The 18,331-nt window shown below is 43.1% G+C and overlaps 2 protein-coding genes across 4 annotated transcripts; both read left to right on the forward strand.

The window, feature by feature from the left end:
* The first annotated feature begins 163 nt into the window (after window positions 1-163).
* Window positions 164-3,693, forward strand: fkbp6 (FKBP prolyl isomerase 6). Of its 2 annotated transcripts, none has more exons than XM_058057471.1 (9): window positions 164-379; window positions 813-930; window positions 1,009-1,098; window positions 1,159-1,361; window positions 1,423-1,542; window positions 2,449-2,646; window positions 2,729-2,838; window positions 2,925-3,015; window positions 3,097-3,689. In XM_058057471.1, exons 1-8 carry the CDS (start codon window positions 323-325, stop codon window positions 3,004-3,006), a joined length of 978 nt encoding a protein of 325 aa, XP_057913454.1. In that variant the 5' UTR covers window positions 164-322; the 3' UTR covers window positions 3,007-3,015; window positions 3,097-3,689. The 2 variants fall into 2 exon arrangements, with proteins under 2 accessions (XP_057913454.1, XP_057913456.1); XM_058057473.1 differs by lacking the exon at window positions 164-379 and adding an exon at window positions 437-560 and having other exon boundaries at window positions 3,097-3,693.
* A 45-nt stretch (window positions 3,694-3,738) lies between these two features.
* Window positions 3,739-18,117, forward strand: arhgap18 (Rho GTPase activating protein 18). 2 transcript variants are annotated; one of them, XM_058057467.1, is made up of 18 exons: window positions 3,739-3,827; window positions 10,478-10,682; window positions 10,742-10,871; window positions 11,029-11,111; window positions 11,892-12,041; window positions 12,622-12,691; window positions 12,907-13,025; window positions 13,541-13,612; window positions 13,681-13,774; window positions 13,886-13,977; window positions 14,038-14,115; window positions 14,193-14,352; window positions 15,685-15,767; window positions 15,842-16,048; window positions 16,121-16,255; window positions 17,141-17,262; window positions 17,342-17,397; window positions 17,475-18,117. In XM_058057467.1, exons 1-18 carry the CDS (start codon window positions 3,742-3,744, stop codon window positions 17,561-17,563), a joined length of 2,031 nt encoding a protein of 676 aa, XP_057913450.1. In that variant the 5' UTR covers window positions 3,739-3,741; the 3' UTR covers window positions 17,564-18,117. The 2 variants fall into 2 exon arrangements, with proteins under 2 accessions (XP_057913450.1, XP_057913449.1); XM_058057466.1 differs by lacking the exon at window positions 3,739-3,827 and adding an exon at window positions 5,554-5,876.
* Window positions 18,118-18,331: the final 214 nt, after the last annotated feature.

Here is an 18,331-nt window from a genome sequence, read left to right on the forward strand (position 1 = left end):
CAATTGGGACCCCTAGTGGTCCAAAAATGGTCTCCTACAAGTGGATGAATACCCCACTTTGGGAACATATGCCAACCTGTAAATTATACGCCCCCATAAGCATTGGAATATTTATTTTTTCGTTTTTAATGCAGCTATCAATGACATTTGTCGAATTGTCATTTTTTAAATAAAGGAATGCGATTCCAAAGGCATCATGGCCGCCAAGGTACGTCACGTGACTGTTCACAGAGGTGTATGGAAAGTCAAGTGTCCTCCCCTCCCGTCCAAAAATATTATTTCTGTTCGGTCAACGACTACCTAATATCTCTCCGCCGACAAAATGGCAACAAACGGATTAAGTTTTCCGTGGAGCTCACCGGTGGGAAATCGAAATCTGGTGAGTTGTCAACTGGCGAGCTTTTAGCGAGCTAGCCGCTAAATGCTAACGGAAGTGGATGTAACCCGTCGCCAAGCTTTGTCGCTAGCTAGCCTTTGAAGTAGCTAGCTCAACATTGTTTGCATTTAGCTTCTAAAGTTACTTAAGAGTTATGAGTGATATTTTAGTAATGTAGATGAAAGTATGAATTTATGTTTTAAGCTACCACGAATAGCAAACTTTGCTGTATTTTATAAACGAGAACATATAAATACCTCATTAAATGTATATGAAAATAGTTTTTGGAAAATGACATGATAGAAGGGGTTCAGTGAAGCCAAATATTCAGCATAATCCCAATAAGAGAAGTTTGAGAAAGGCATCAATGGTCAACAGTGAAGAGAAAGGAATGGAATTATTGAAATTGGTGTCTATTATTTGAATATTATCCCAGAGTCCATTTGAGAATATCCGCCAGCAGATGGATGACATCGTGGGAAATGGAGGGATCCTGAAAGAGATGGTCCACCCTGGAGAAGGCCCGCCTGTCCCCCAAAATGCTTCAGTGTTGAGTAGCTACATATCTTTCTTACGTCTTTGCTGCACTTTTTAATAACTGTGTATTAAGACTTTCCTTCTGTCCCACACAGTCCATTACTCCGGCTTCCTGGAATATTCCGACCGGCCGTTCGAGACCACCACTCACTTGAAGTACCCGCGCATGATGAAGCTGGGCCAAGGTTGGAGAATGATGGAAGAGAAACAAGCTCAACATGTCTAACAGACAACGCTTTAAACAGACTTGACGCTGCCCGGAATGGAGTTCGGCCTGCTGACCATGCGGAAAGGGGAGTTCTCCCGCTTCCTGCTGCAGCCTTGCTACGCCTACGGAGAACTGGGCTGTCCTCCGCTCATCCCAGCCGCATCCCCAGTTTTGTTTGAAATCCAGATCCTCGACATATTCAATTCCGGCGAAGTGGATGACTTTGTCACACTGAGTCCAGTACGGTGATCCGCTACATCAAGTATAAGCTTTTCCATCAATAACAACTTTTTTCTTTCAGGAGGAGCAGAACACATTTCCTCTGTCCAAACTGATGGAAGTGGTCAACACGCTGCGCAGCTTCGGCAACCGATGCTTTAAGCAGAATCGCTACGAGAAAGCCAAAGAGCGCTACAAGCAGGTGAAAGTCTGAATGCTCCTAAATTATTCTAAGTTAGCTTGTTGGTTGTAGAAAAACATGAACAAACTTGCTGACAGACAGACGGTTGGAAGAGCTCCAGGCTACATTTTAAGATGTGTAGTGAAGCCTCATGAAAACCCTCAACTTAGAAAAGTGCAGCAAACCAGATTTTTTCTCACCTTTTGGTGCTCATAAACAGCCTCTTGGGACAAGTATCAATGGTCCAACATCATTAAAATTAGCGGTGCCCGATAGGAGAGGAATATGACATCATATCAATAGCTTCCATAACAGGAAAAAAGCACTCCAATGAGGCGAGAATACCCGTACTGTGCAGGTGAGCAAAGCAAGCACTCCTTAGTTTAACAGCCTGTCAATACCCCACTTGTAAACATTCACCGAGGGAGACAGTTTACCAAATGCTCTGTGTGGAAAAAAAAAACATTGAGCACAAAAAAAACCTTATCAGCCAACTGACATGGCAGCGCCGACCATTTGAAAAGTACAAAAGGTTTGCAAGAGACCTCCGCAATGTCACACCAGCTGCTCGGAGCATGTGCCCGAATATAGTGCACCTTGCTGGGCCACGCCAGGTCGCTCTTCCCGCTTTATACTCCGGTTCTCCTGACCTCTGTAGCGGCACAACTGCTGCTCGGAGCATGTGCCCGAATACAGTGCACCTTGCTGGGCCAGAGCAGGTGGCTTCCTCCGCTCTATACTCTGGTCCTGGTAGTAGTAATGTCAGGATACTTGATTAGGTCAAAACCACATGTAAAAAGTAGATATCGGTTTTGAGAAGCAGAAAGTTAGGCATATCGGTTTGAAAAAAAAGAGATGTGCAACTCTAATGAACATCTGCTTGTTAATGCATCAAGTGTTTGATCATGGGCACTCCTCGGACAACAGGCGGCGGTGGTGTTGGCCAACCGGGTCCAGCAGAGCGATGTGGAGGCCAGGGAGCTTCAGATGGCGTTGCTGCCTCTCTACCTGAACCTGTCCCTCACAGAGCTGCGTCTGGAGAACCTGCAGAAAGCTCTGAAATACGCCAACAAAGCTTTAGACGTGGACTCGGGAAGCACCAAGGCTCTTTTCCGCTGCGGACAGGTCAGACTTGATCCACTCCAGTCATCGGTTGTAATAAGCAAACTCAAAGTAAATCGATTAAAAGCGCTGTCGTCCTTGGCAGGCCTACGTGGAGCTGCAAGACTACGAGAAGGCTCACGAATGCCTCGTCAAGGCCCAGCGCAAGAAGCCGTTTGACTGTGACATCAACAACTTGCTGAAGAAAGTCACCTTGTAAGCTGATGTCACACGTTCACCCACACAGACGGTGGAACACTGCACAATCATTATCGAACAACCTCTGCTGCTTTGTGATGCAGGGCCTACAAAGACAGCTTGGACAAAGAGAAAGACTTGTACACAAAGATGTTTCAAGGCTTCAAGGGACCAGTGGAAATGTAGACACAACCGGTACCGCTTTACTTTATTATGTATTACTGCTTGCTAGCATCCTGCTTATCTCGTGTAGTAAAAGCTTTGTGTATTTTACAGTGGATCCAGTCAGTGACGAGCCACTGCAATTCCTGAGTCACTAAGCTTGTGGTTTTTTTTGTTAATCTTATCACAATTGTTGCGCTGTGTTGTACTTTGAAGTGCGTTGGGGTTTTTTTTTTCCACCTTATGATGACGGGATTGTGATTTTGGCAAAAGCACAAATAAAAATGTGTGAATTTGCATTATATGCCAGGTAATTGTGATAATACCAAACGCGAACACATGGGGGAGCACTAGTGCAGAGAGTAAAGTCATAAAGCAATTGAAAACTATGTACTGGCGTTTATCGTTGGCTTTGGTGTGAAGCTGCACTGAATCATACTCAGGGCTGTTTCACATATTTTTCAGTGACTTAAGAGACTCATGAGGGGGCAAAACAATGGAAACAGCTTCAAGTCCCACTACAATGTACTGCTACACTGCTTTTTGGTTCTTAATGGCCAGAGATAGATGGACGCACAATGTTTAAAAAAAAAAAAACGTGAGAAGCAGCAGGAAAGGATGGAAAAAAATAGAAGGGATGAAATGGGATCAGAAAGGGGGAGGGGCAAGCAGGGAAGCAGGACAATCTGATTGACCTCTCAGACTAATCGACTTGGGTGTGTGTGTGTGTGTGTGTGTGTTAACATCATCCCCAAGCACATGGTGATCTCCTCAGTAGAGAGACAGTTTGGTTGGACACACGCAGCCGTTATGGTCTCCAGGCTGCCCTTTTACCGTCACCTCAGGTAAGAGGCATATATTAATATATAATGCAACTTGTATTGAGTTTTTTTCATGTCATATTTACCTGTCAGCATTTTAAGTGTCATTAGAACTAGTAGGAACTATATTTTGCCTATGGTAAGACATTTAAAGGGACTGTATGTGACTCGATCCAGATTACATTGTTTGGAAACACAAAATACAATAATTTTTGTTCAAAATATATGTAGCCGTATTTTTCACAATGGCATAATTTTTTTTGTGAATATTAACCACCGTTTCTGGTCACTCACGACTCTTGGTATTCACGTACATATCTGTAGCACACACAAAAGCAACCCTGCATGTCGGTGACGCAAAGTAGCCGCTGCCTGCTAAATTGAGAGCGACAAGGTGCAACACAACAACCATGTAAGAAGCAAATGGGAAGATGGCGAAAAATACACTCCAACGACAGCACATTTTGGAAAGGCCTTTTAGTGTAGCCAGCCACTAAGTGCTCACTGAGACAGATTAGTGAGAGAAATAGCCTTTTTGTCTACATCGAAAAAGGTTTACTTGTTTGAATTCAGGTCATGAAAGATGGGAGCAAAAGTTGTTTATATTTTTGAGTGTGTATTGTTATGGCAATATGGATTTAAAGCGATAGCGCCCAAGTTGTAATATAATTCCTCCTCCCTCTGAAATTAAATACATCAATTTCTTGAGGTGTGTTGCAGTTTGCAGCACTTATGAACATTTCTGGCTGATAAATCCTTGTTCATTATGTCACTATGTTAGGGGAAGTCTGTGTCCCAAATGTGCAAGGAGTGTCTTTTAAAATGGGGAGGATTCCTCTCACTCTTTACCTAATATGGACGTGAACACCACCACCAAGCATCCTTCATGTCCACTTAGTAACCTCATAAACTACTTCGAAACACACACACGTGCCAGAACCCCCATCTCTTTTTAATTAGGATTCTTTGAACTTCAGTAAATGTTATGAAAACGTTTCTGAAGCATACCCATAGAATAGTTTTCTGTAAGAATCATTGTTTTAAGGCGATATACCGTCATAGAAGAAGAATATTTCATATTCATCAACGAGCAATAAAGTGTGAACACATATCCGCATATTTTTTGTTTAGTTTGAAGCTTTTTTCCCGTCAAAATTACGAAAATTTGAGCAGACCCGAAATTTGCTCGTTCCAAACCACGTGACTACTACCACAAGTTCATTTGTCAAACGTCCTTATTGCCGAAGTAAACCCAGAAAGAAAATACGATGCAAACTTCGTTGCCAAAATAGTTAAGGTTTACAACATTTCATACGTTATACGTATTCTATCTCTTGTGTGTACATTAATAAGACAAATTATGGTCCGAGTTTATAGAACAATTTAGCATCAGAAATCCGAGGAGACACAAATGCATCACCTCCAACCACGGGATGACTAAGACTCTCGTTTATTGGTCAGATGTGTTTAGTACGGAAGTAACTACAGGCAAACCTCAAATTCCAAATAGTTTTCCCCAAATAATTGTGGGGAGTAAGTACTTATACACGCTCAATGTGTATCTTATACTGGTAATTCAGAGCAACGACTGCGAAAGTAACTCTCCACATTCAAACTGTTTTGATATCCAACTAGACAATTTCATTTCGCGGTCAACAGAGGACGCCATCACATTAAAACGTTGCCTTAGGCTCCCAGCCAATCAGGTCGCTGTATTCCACCGGCGGTCCAGCCCCTGTACTCAGTGTCCAACCCATGCTGTGATGACACACTTTTATTCTAGTGCAACACAAGGACGGAGGGAATGGAAACTTTCTGTTCGTTTGCGATCACCGTGAGTCGGTAGCGTACGCGTAGATGGAGGGTCGGGTGGCACACAGCAGCGTGCGGTCACCGGACGTCATATTGTTGTTAAAATAGAAGGACGAGCAGGAGGGGAAACATGAGTCGGCAGCAGCAGCAGTCCCAGGGAGTGGTCCTGACGGGTTACCACAGCAACGCAGAACTCTTGGCCAAACCTGGACTGTGTGTGCCGTGTCCATCAGGCCAGGAGCACCACCCCCCTGCGGCCAGGTGGGACACCTGCATGTGTTTTTGTGCGATAACAATCATGACATGTCATACCGAGTGTTATTCTCTGCTGTGTGTTCCGGCATGAATGAGTCACGCTAGTACTAACACGTTAACTGCACAAACATCTTAGAGGTACAAGCCACCAAAATGCTTTGACTTGTATGACTCTAGCCCCGCCCACTGCCTTGGGTTATGTTTTTTTGGTGTTGTGGTCCCCTTTGTACCTTTCTAATCATCACCAACTTGTTATTCATGCCCTCGTTTTGCAAAGTAGACACTTTATAGTGGAAGAACACTTTGTAACAACAGGAACTGGGCCAAAACATGAGGCACACATGGACATTACAGAGCAGGGATATGAAAGTGGTGACCCGCGGGCCAGTAAGACTCCAAACATGGTCAGCGAGTTAAGTTCAAAACTTGATGGGAGGTTAACTAGGTTAGTTTTTTTTGCCGTAGATTCCTAAAAGCACCAGAGCACATACAGGGGCTTTTTGACAGCATGTCCTTAAGAAAACCACAGCACACATATTGCTTGTTTTCATTTATGCCTATATTCTAATAATATCAAAGGTATGGCAGGGCATTGCTTTGATATGGAAGACAATATAATAATAAAGGAATAACTTGTCTGAGTTACATGCTATTATTATTATTATTATTATTGCTTTTGGAGATGGTTAAGTATGTATCTTATCTCCAGCGGGTCAGGTCCAAAGTCATGTGTGAAGCTGTTGGGTTAAAACAGTAATGAGTAACAAGCAGTTAGTGCATGCATGATAGCTAATATTACGCAGAAGCGTACAGGATCTCCTCAGACTTAAGCTAGACTGTTTGTTGACAGTTGAGAAGGACTTTCAATGGTCGTACTGACCTGCCAACATGTACGCATATATCTCACTCAGCATACAATATGACTCTTGAATACACTTGTATGCTTCACAACTATTCCGCTGGTTTCAGTGTTGAGGAAAAGTGCACCCATCCACAGTCCTTATGTGAGACGTGTCTCTCATATCTTTCTCTTTTTGGTGTGCTGTAAAGATAGAAAAACAGCTAATAAAGAATGCCGGTAATGGGACGCACCTATTCAACCTATAAAGCATTCTGAAAAAACTCCAAAAGCGCCAACAACGCTCCATTTACATAATGTGACCTACATATTTAACAAGCTACAGCGACATTGTTATTATTATTAACATTCTCACCCCAAAGAACTACTTTACTGGCGTAGTGACACTTCGCCACACCACACAGGCTAGCTAGTAGCTGCCTAGCAACTAGCTTCACCACACACTTGTTCACAATGCCTCAGGCCATTAGCGAAAGGTCGCTGTACTTATTGAAGTTGCGCTGATGCTTAAAATGAGTAAAATAGTGTAAGTATTACATGTTATCATGAGTGGACCTGTTGCTACATGCTCACAGCGTGGAGAGAACATCAGAAAATCCTGTTGCAGGTTTGTGGAAGTGCAATAGGTGTGTCCCAATACATGCATTAATTATCTGCCTCTTTTTTAGCTCTTTTTATATCTTTAGAAGGCACAGAAAAGAGAAAGACGTGTGTTTATGTCTCACATCAGGACTGGGGATGATGGGCAATGGTAATCTTTTTGGCTATGACTTTATATGTCTCAATTCATTCATGATTATGTGTGCGTGTGTGTGTGTTTGTGTTCTGCTTTTTTTTTGGACGTCACAGCTCATTGCTTGCATCACATGACAACCGTGACAATAAAAGGGGAACGCTCTTAACGCAAGCCTGAGGTTTGTCTAGCAGGAACTAAGCTCGTATTGGAAACGACGGAAACCGTACTCTTTTATTTATAAGCAGCTTGTTTACATGCTGGAAACGTACGTGCGTGCGTGTGTGTGTGTGTGTGTGTGTGTGTGTGTGTGTGTGCATGTTTAGATCAACACACTGTAAACTCAGAGCAAAAGTCCAAATGGTGCACAAATGGACACACCTGTTGACACACGTCTTTGCCCCCCCCCTTCCAGCGTTGTGGTTTTGGCCAGGCGACTTGAGACCGTAATTTATTATTTAAAAAAACAGTTTGTGTTGGCTAAAAGCTGTCATATTTAGGTCTCATATGTAGTCTTAACAAATGGACTGGAACCCAAATGAATGATCCATAATGTGTTGTGTTGGCCCAAGACTTTTGCACAGTATTGTGTACATGTACTGTGTGTGTGTGTTCCAGATGGCTTGCCCCTCCATCCAGAAAAAAACCCACAGCGTCACATTACAGCCTGCCTTTGTCTTGCCTCCCGCAGCGTGTGCGTGTGTGTGTGTGTGTGTGTGTGTGTTCGTCCTTGTTTGGTGCTCATTGTTTCCTCTAGAAATGACAGAAAGTTGTAGATGACCCAGAACATTCCAGGAAGTAGAGGTTCATCTTTTAGCTGAACAAAAAAAAAACAACAACCGTGGAATACAGCAGAACCTCTAAAGTGGACCTCAAATATGTTAATTTTTGGAGACAGGCTTTTTGACAAAGGATCTTTCCAAGGTCAGACATTAAACTAATCAGTATTTTTCAAGACAACACAATTTAAGCAATGTCTCGCTTTTTTATATTCCTTTTTAATATGCAAATATTGCCCTTCATAGTTTGTCACCATTTCAATGATGACCAACAGGTGGCAATACAAGAAACAATACAATACAAGTTACAGTGAGCATCGGTTAATCAACATTGTACACTCAAACATTTAACATATTTAACATATAGAGAGATATGATAGGGTTTTGTACGTGCTCATTGTATGAAGTCAAAAGGCACCAACAAAACCCCACAAACATCTAGGACACTAGGCAAATACGGCTATTGTTTACCAGGACTTCCTGTATACAAGGAAGTCTTGGTATTGGTGAACATCTGCTCTTGCGAGCAGCCGGAGCGGACTCTCACCGCAGTGCCTCCCGGAGTCAATGTGAGTGGCATTTTGCGGCAAAGCGAACTGGATCAGGACCGGCGCTGCAACGGATTTATGGTTATGTTAAATATTTTTTCTTTTTTGTTTTTTTTTTTGCACAGTGCAGCTCTTGATGAAGTTAAATGATTAACTCATGTGCGGCTTGCCAGGTGTAGGAACCGCTTCCCTGGTCAACACATGAACATTTTTGTCATTCCTGAATGATGAGATTGACCCACAGCCGCAAAGCGTTCGCTGCATGTGTTGAGTCAAACGGGGGCAAGCAGATGATGGTCATAATCAAGTTATGGAACCATGGATACGTGTGACTGGGAGGAGAAGCTGATAGGAGGCCAGTGGAAGTAAGAACTGCTCCAGGAAAGGACGGGTTGAGACAAGTTGAGGCGGACGATGACGGGAGGAGGCAAGTTGTCTCTGTGGGTTCACCTGTAGGTAGCAAATATCTCTGGTTTTCTATGCTTGTGTTTGACTTGTTAACATGAACGCTACAACATGTTGTAGTTTCAACTTAAAGCCTCATTTTGGTCATTTTTATGGTGACGTTGGACAAGCCAGGACACTTCTCATGTATTAGCGCTAGCACTACTGCATTTTCATTGGTGCTGCATTGACGTTAGCATCCCTCTAGTGGACAGAGGCAGCATTGCAGCACCATCTATCCATCCATCCAGTTTCTACGCCGCTTGTTCTCCAATGAATGTTGTATTTCATTCAAACTTGCATTGGTATTTGTTTGTATATTTATTAGATATACCTTTTGTGTGTTAAGTTGCTGTGTGATGAGGTTAGTGTTGTTTGTAAGATGACACCGTGAGTCAGACTGTTATATTGAGTAATACAATTTCCAATGGGTTGACTCACTCAGCTTGCGGTGAGTTTTTTCATAGCTCATGATTGGCTCCTGTCAATGTGCCATTTTATGACGTGGACCTTTGCAGCTTATACACCGGATTTACATTAATGAATTATTAAGAACTGTTACAATGATGAAAACGTTATTCATACATGACGTCGTTTAGTATTGGCCATTGTTTCAACAGACAAATGTTTCAGACATGACCTTAAATGACGGAAGAATCAAAAGCGTTATATTATATAATATTTGAGAATCGATTTTAGAGCATGAAGACCTGGTATCGATATTTCAGGATGGATCCGCGCTTCACTAGTTGTAGTAGTAAAAAATACACAGAGACTGATTGATATGATCCACTTGTGTCGTGAAAGATATATACATGTGTACAAGCAGGCTGCTATCTTTTATTAGGCATGGGGCGGCACCTCCTCTAACTGTTAAACATGGTGCAAAGTGCAGGGATTGCAGGAAAGCAAGAACAGGGTGTACGTCAGTTTGGAAAAAAAACAGCTTAATACTGTTATTGCATAATAGATATACGACAAACCACCTTACATGAAGGAGTTACGTGAGGTACGATGCCAACCAATAGTTGGCAGAGCTTCAAACTGCATTTTAAGATGCGTAGTGAAGCCTGGGGGTTTTCCTTCATGGGAAGCTGTAACTTGACAGAGCGTTTTAGAGCCTCTTCTTTCTCTGAGATGATAGATTTTGCTCCTCGACAGACTCTGAGAACATCATGTTACTTTTGGAACACCCTTGAAAAGTCACGTTTGCATCACAGGGGTCGTGTGTGTCTGTCTTGCAGCCGAAAAGCAGGCCACTACAGTGTCCAGCAGAACCACAGCGGCGTTCCTGGGAACAGACATGGCGGCTCGGTGGAGCCCAATCCAAACGTAGAGACTCAGCATCCCCGGTCCTCCGTCTGCTCCAACCCTGGCTCCAGCCCCAAACAACAAAGCCCCAACTCCAGGCTCAGACCTCGACCAGCATGCCAGCGCTGCAACTCTCAGGTATGCTACCGCTATTTTGGGATGATCATTATTGTTATTATCACAACTATATCCGGCAGGACTCGCTGGATGAGCTGGAGATGGACGACTACTGGAAGGAAGTGGAGAACATCACTCGCTCTGCAGGGGCCGCAGCAGAAAAGAATGAAGGGGAGTCGCAAGACGAGGAGCAGCAGAAAACCCCTGATGGTAGGACCGGCCCTTAAATAGCGTTCTTAATGGACATCCGGGTCTTATTTTGGCACTTTTATGAGGGGTATTGTTCTTTGGAGCAAACACTACTTCCTCTTCCTGCACCTGCACCGAATGTGTAATGAATGGTTCATGTTACCCTTTTTTTTTTTAGAAGGGGAGCAAGAGGAAGCGTGGCTCACGGAGGCGGGACTTACGCAGCTCTTTGATGACTCAATGGCAGCTGACCAGGACCAGGTGTCAATCATGGCTCCGTCAGGACACATATCACAGACGTCACAGGGGATTGGGGGGGGGGCATATTTAGCCTGTGGTAGAAGCTAAAAATATACAGTACATTTAAAGAAATAAATCAATCAGCAGTAATTTAACGAGTATAAACTTGAGGGCAAATAATCTCATTTTAGTAGCATAGAGCTGAAATATCATTTTCATCAATTTCAAAACCATAATGTCATGCGAAAAAAATAAATTTGTCATTTTTTTTTAGAAAATTAGGTTTGGGAAAAAGTTGATTATGGGAATACATTAATAATATTAGGGAAATGTACAAATACTATTACTGTATTTTCTGGACTAAAAGTCGCTCCGGGGTATAAGTCGCACAAGGCCAAAAATGTATGGAGTATAAGTCGCATTTTTTGTAGGCAATTTATTTTACAAACTACTTGACCAAAACAGACATTATGTCATCTTGGAAGGTAAGTTCTAACATTAATAAAAGAATATACAACAGGCTGAATAGGTGTAAGATATGCTAACACAATGGTTATTCAGCTACACAAAAAATAAACATGAACACAAAAGGTGTCCGGTGTTTTTTTCATTTATAAGTCGCTCTGGAGTATAAGTCCCAGGAACAGCCAACCAATGAAAAAAAGTGTGACTTATAGTCCGGAAAATACGGTAAATGAAAAATTCTCAGCATATCTAGAGTATGTTGCCCTGACTGGAAATGCTTTGGACACCCTTGCGCTATGAAACACTCACACATACTTGCCGGGGTTTATCGTACAGGAAGAAGACAGCGCTGTGTTCCTGTCCACGCTGACCAGAACTCAGGCGGCGGCTGTGGAGCGACGGGTGGCTTCGCTGCATCAAACGCTGCGGCGGCGCAACCGGCAGCACCTCCCCGACGTCAGGGATATATTCAGGCCGCCCGAAAAGGTTGGAACACGCACGTTTCGTAATAGTAAGCATATAGTACTCTTAGGTACCTGCAATAAAAGCCGGTTGTTCAAGTTTGGTATACATACTGTATATTTTTTGTGTGTATTGGAGCCCATTAGATTGAACAGTATGGGGCATAGTAAAGATCCCTGTGGAACACCCAGGGTCATTTTGATGAAGAGTTGCCACAATGCAAATAAGTTTTAGCATCTGAGAATAGGAATAGGAAACAAAACAACCCCAGAAAACCTTTCTTCTAAATAAGACAACTCTTTGTTGTTTTTGGAAGGCAATGGAAGTGCCCACAACATCGCTGACTTTGCACTTTGTGTTCCTCCTCCAAAAGTCCAAAACTAGTCATCCCTCCTTAACTTTCAAGTCTTATGATTGCAACAGCCGTACTTTCAAGTGTAAAATGTGTAATAATTCGGGTGAAAAGCATTTATAAAAGAGTAGTGCTAGTTTTGTGGACTACACTGTACTGAAGTATCCCATTAACTGAAGGAAGCCAATATTTAACATAAGACTCTTGCAGGGAAGCTGATGATTAATGACGCTGTTATGTGTCTTTGTCTAGTTACAGGACAGAGAGCCACGAGAGGTCAAAGAGAGAAACGAGAGCCCACCAAGCGACTCCAACTCAACCGGTAACGTCTCAGCGACATGAGTCAGCTAAAGCATTCCATGCAGTCATCACTTCACTGTTAGGGATGACTTTTAGCTCCTTTCCATGTCTGTAGACTCTCTATTAGTAAAACACGCAACACGGAACTGCACTTTAGCGCCATAAACAAACGTCAAACCCTTGCTTTGGCCGTAATAAATGTCCTGTAAATGGCGTCCTGTCTCTTGTGTCGGACAGAAGCAGAGACGGTCATGAACGTTGACGTGGCATTTTCAGAGCAGGCGCTCAGCTACAGGGACAACCAGCATGGCCTTGCCAACAAAACCAGCCCCAACTCGCCAGATGACAAGTTACCGGTGAGATACTGATTCAAACACCTTTTCAAGGAGGGCCAATATGGAGGTGCCACGATGGCTCCCTTCAGAGGGCCGCTTGTATCTGTCATTGTATATGAATACGGTATAACCTCATCATATTATTACACAATTGCCCATGCATTCATTAGATTTTACTAACAAATTGATGGATAAAGAACGCCCGTGGGCCACCTAAAATGATGTGGTGGGCCACATCTGGAGAGAAACAACTTAGTGTACTTGAGAATTGGAAGCGTGCCGTCTGGCCTTTTGCTTTCGGTGTACGTGTAGAAAGGGAAACAGTGACATGTGGTGGTGGTAGCTGGTATTGCAGAGGAATTATTATGCTCAACGTTTTTTTAAGCCATTTTTAGACCTAAATATAATGGTAAAAATATGGTAAAATTCTATATATAATTACTACTTTAATGATATTTATAAAATTAAATATAGTACAAATATATACACAACAGTTGAAAACATAATTTTTAATCTGATTAATGTTCCCTTTGTAGAACTTTAGGTTACTGAGAGACAAAACTGGCCAGACCAGAATTGGACATCTGTCCCCCCTGGATATGAAAAAGGTAAAATAAAAAGCACAGATACATAATACATCGGTGACGTCTTACTTAATGTCTACATGTCCCGTCAGGTTCGAAGACTCGCTCTGGTGGAGATGACGGCCCTTTTTGACACAGGCGGCATCGACCTAAAGGCTCACAAGGCTGGCAAAACCAAAACGAAAGGTGCGCAGCACGTGCAAAAAAATACACATAATATGCAATCCAGATGAACAGACTCCAGTCCACTCAGGATAATGTCGATAAATGACCTTCCGATGTTTGGGTTTTGTGCAGAAAGTGGTCTCTTTGGGGTACCCCTTGTCACGTTACTAGAACAGGACCAGAGGAGGGCCGCCGGGACCAAAGTGCCCTTCATCCTGCAGAGGGTGAGCACGCCCGCTTCCATCATTCCACGTGCATTTTTCAACGCATTCTGTCCTTCTTAGCTGATCAACCACATAGAAGAATTAGGATTAGACACAGAGGGCCTGCTAAGGATCCCCGGCGCTTCCACTCGAGTCAAGGTAGACAAATTCATTTTACAGCTCAGACCAGCGCGTGTTTTACTGTTGTTAATTCTCCCGGGAAAAAAAAATTCTAGTTGCTGTGCCAGGAGCTGGAGTCCTGTTTCTACGATGGGACGTTTCCGTGGCAACAGCTGAAACAGCACGACGCGGCTAGCCTCTTGAAGTTGTTCATCAGGGAGCTGCCGCATTCATTGCTGACTGTCGAGTACCTCAACGCCTTCATCGCCGTTGACAGTGCGTACGACTCCTTCCTGGCTTCTACTTTGTCCATTTTCTGCACCAAACGTTCCTCCTTGCCTTGGTGGTTATTAGCGTATGTAGGCCAGACACCTGCTGTAATGTGTGGCTAATTAAAAATACTTCATTGCAGCATTCACGTTACTCTTCACAAATTAACAACTTAAACATCTTTATTGTGCTGCACGGTGGTGAGTGGTTAGCGCCCAGACCTCACAGCTAGGCGACCCAAGTTCAATCCAACCATCGGCCATCTTTGTGTGGCGTTTGCATGTTCTCCCCGTGCATGCGTGGGTTTTCTCCGGGTACTCCGGTTTCCTCCCACATTCCAAAAACATGCTAGGTTAATTGGCGACTCCAAATTGTCCATAGGTATGAATGTGAGTGTGAATGGTTGTTTGTCTATATGTGCCCTGTGATTGGCTGGCGACCAGTACAGGGTGTACCCCGCCTTTTGCCCAAAGACAGCTGGGATAGGCTCCAGCACATCCGCGACCCTAGTGAGGATAAGCGGCATAGAAAATGGATGGATCTCTTTATTCTCAAGACCGATAAGGTGCAGATAAGCAATAACTTCCTTACATCTACCCTAATTTCCGGACTACAGTAAGCCACACCCACTAATAAAACAGATCCATTGATAAGCCGCATGTTTCCACGTCGTGACACAGGACATTTAGTAGACAGAAAGACGTTACATGAAACGCTAACATTAACAGCAGCCCACCAGAAAAGTTGCATTGTCATTGCCGTCTTCATCCTTCTTTTTAAAAGACCAGACGTCTTGTTGAAAGAGCTTGCAACATTGAACCTGACCCCGCAAGGTGCACTGTAGTCGGACCCACTCCCCGTGTAGCTAGTTTGTCGCCGTGGAGGTCAGGGGAACCAGGGTAGAGAGCGGGGGGAGATGCCCAGACTGGCCCAGCAAGGTGCACTGCGGTCGGACACTCTTGGAGCGCCCCGGTGTTGGTCAAAGCAGGACACTACTACCAGGAGAAGAAGAGTATAAGAGGGGAGGAGCCACCTGTTGTGGCCCAGCAAGGTGCACTGTATTTGGGCACATGCTCCGAGCTGCCTGTGTGATTTTTGTGTGTTCCATGGGTTTTTTCCCCCTCGTTAAGCCACATTTGGGACGCCGTCCTTCCTCTTAAAGTGGATGTTTGTTTACAAGTGAGCTCAGAGAAAGACGACAGGCTGGTAAAATCACAGGCAGGACTTGATTTGCTCAAGAAGCAATCTCACCTCATTGGAGCGTTTTTTAAATGATTGTCATTTCCTTGTTGGTACCATTAATTATCACACATTGAACTTTGATGTTTGGGTTTTCAGAGTTGCCCACAAAGAAGCAGCAGCTGCAGGCTTTGAACCTTCTGCTCCTTTTGTTACCGGAGGCCAATCGGGACAGTTTAAAGGTATTTAAGGTTTAAAAGTACACAAGCATTTTAAGTGCGGCACGTCAGATGGCCACAGCTGTTTTCCTCGGCAGGCCCTGGTGGAGTTCTTCCAGCGCGTGATCGACCACCAGGCCAACAACAAAATGACCCTCAACAATGTCTCGGTCGTCATGGCGCCCAACATCTTCATGTTCAAGGGATGTCGCTCAAAGGTCACAGAGCAGCAGGAGTTGTCCATGGCGACCGGTACGGCCAACATCATGCGCCTGCTCATTAGATACCAGAACCTGCTGTGGACTGTAAGACTCTGAAGGACATCCCGTGTTGTTGCGTTGCATGAGTGTGACGTTGCGTGTGCGTGTGTGTTGTAGATCCCCAAGTTCATCCTGACGCAGGTGCGACAGCAGAACATGGAGAGCCAGCGCAAGCAGAACAAAGAGAAAGCAATGAGGAAGCTGCTGAAGAAGATCACCACTGACAAACCACCTGACAAAGCTGTGCCTGAGGTAGGCGGAGCTTACTGTCCAACACCATTAAAACAACCTGTCAGTCTTTGTTATTAAAGTGATAATGGAGTGTGTGCTGTTGAAAGAAATGAGAGCCGTGCTTCAAATTGTTTATTATACATCTCACAGGACATAAAATCAGTTACAAGCTGATGATGTCCTTCAAACATCGCCCCTTGCGTGCCAAGGAACCATATTTGGTCACTTGAATTGAGGTGAAAACGGACATTAGACACCTCAACCTATGCCAGTAAAATCATGTGTTTTTCCCCAGCCAATCAGCAATAGATACACTCCAAATCAAATGAACAAAAATTAATTCTGCTGCTATTGTATTAATATGATTGGAATTTAAAAAGTAAAATCAAATATTGCAAAACTTGCTTGTGGTTGAAATTATATATTATAAATATAGTAGTATAATAGTCAACAATGCAGTGTTTGTTGTTCAAACGCCTTATTCATGTAAAGGGATCGGAGCATACCTAATTTGTTCATTTTGTTTGCCGCTTAATCCTGATTAGGGTTGCCTATCCCAGCTGACTTGGGGCGAATATAAATACTAATCACATATTTTAAAAATTGCTGAGGTAAAGAAAAGTTTTTTTATTGAGTGCTGTAGGTATGAAGGTTTCATAATTTCTGCAATGACTACATTTATAACGCCATTGCAGTGTTGTGGGTAACAGCGACATCTAGTGACGAGGTGTAAAAATGCAACATTTTAATTGCTGCACTAACATGCACTACAATATTTTTATTTAAATGTATTGTATTTCTGTAACTGAGTGGAATTCTTTTGTAGTTTTATTCCATCCAAATTGCACTTTGACAGTTTCAGGAAGTCACTGTTGTGTCATTTGCGTGTGTGTTCATGACATGCAGGAGAGCTCGCAGGGTTTCATCCGCGTCCAGGCGCCACAGTTCAGCAAAGTATCCATGGCTGTTCAGCTCACTGAAGACTTGCAGGCGGCCGACATACTTACACGCTTTCTCAGCCAGGATAGGTATGTGTATGTATGTTAGTCAACCTAACATGAAGTCTTATTTGCATCTGTCACTGCCCTCTATTTTGTTTCCACGTAGTTCTGTGGCAGTGGGGCGAGAGGAGCTGTGTCTCTATGAGATTGGCGGAAACATCAGTAAGTCCAGCTTCTATTGAAGACGGTCCATTTTTAATGATAGTGCGTGTGTAAATTCCAAATATCCCTTCTTCCAGAGGAGAGATGTCTGGACGGGGAAACCTACATGAAAGACCTCTTCCAGCTCAACCCAGCAGCAGAGTGGGTCATTAAATCGGCACAGTAACGACCACTTTAACCGCAAGACGCCACTGACACCACAATCTACAGACACCCACTACTTGGTTATTATGACCTTCCAATGCCTTATAACCACTTCAACTGTGTTTAGTATTACAAAAAAAGATTATAATATTAGTTGTGAAATTTGTCATGTATTTCCAAAATACACACTTGGAAGATTTGAGCCACCCTATTTTGACTATTTTAACTTAAAATTATTATCAATATTCTTCTTTTTGTGTACCTGAATGGCACACACCTTTTTAGAGATTGGAGGCAAGGACTATGTTACTTATAAGGAAGCATAGCCTCGTCAGCAGTGAGCTTTCATCACCCAAAAAATGTATCCGCTAAAAGGGGCATGCAGTGAATGATTTACAGACCAATCTTAACACATAAAAACAAAAACAAACGTATCTTGAAAATAATGATTGAACCAAGCCTTGTACTTGTTTTGTTTACTGTGATTTGTATAATTATTGGTGATGACATTCTTTTATCTACTTTTCAAAACACCACTTAAGCTGCCTGTAAATAAACATTTACATCTTAAAAGTGTGTGTATTGTTGTGTGAAGTCTTTTTGTGACGACAGTGAACAGTATATGCAAACGCAGAGAGTTGCATCATTGTATGATATGTCAATAAGCTAATGGTAAGGTTTGACGTCTTAAAGATACTATAACAATGTATATTTGTTTCTATAATAAGTATCACCCTTGTTAATAAATTAATAAATCACTATCGTGTTTTTGGACCCACCCATCTGCTCG

The sequence above is a fragment of the Doryrhamphus excisus genome, chromosome 19 (genome assembly GCF_030265055.1).
Source record: "Doryrhamphus excisus isolate RoL2022-K1 chromosome 19, RoL_Dexc_1.0, whole genome shotgun sequence".
In the NCBI taxonomy this organism is placed as follows: domain Eukaryota; kingdom Metazoa; phylum Chordata; class Actinopteri; order Syngnathiformes; family Syngnathidae; genus Doryrhamphus; species Doryrhamphus excisus.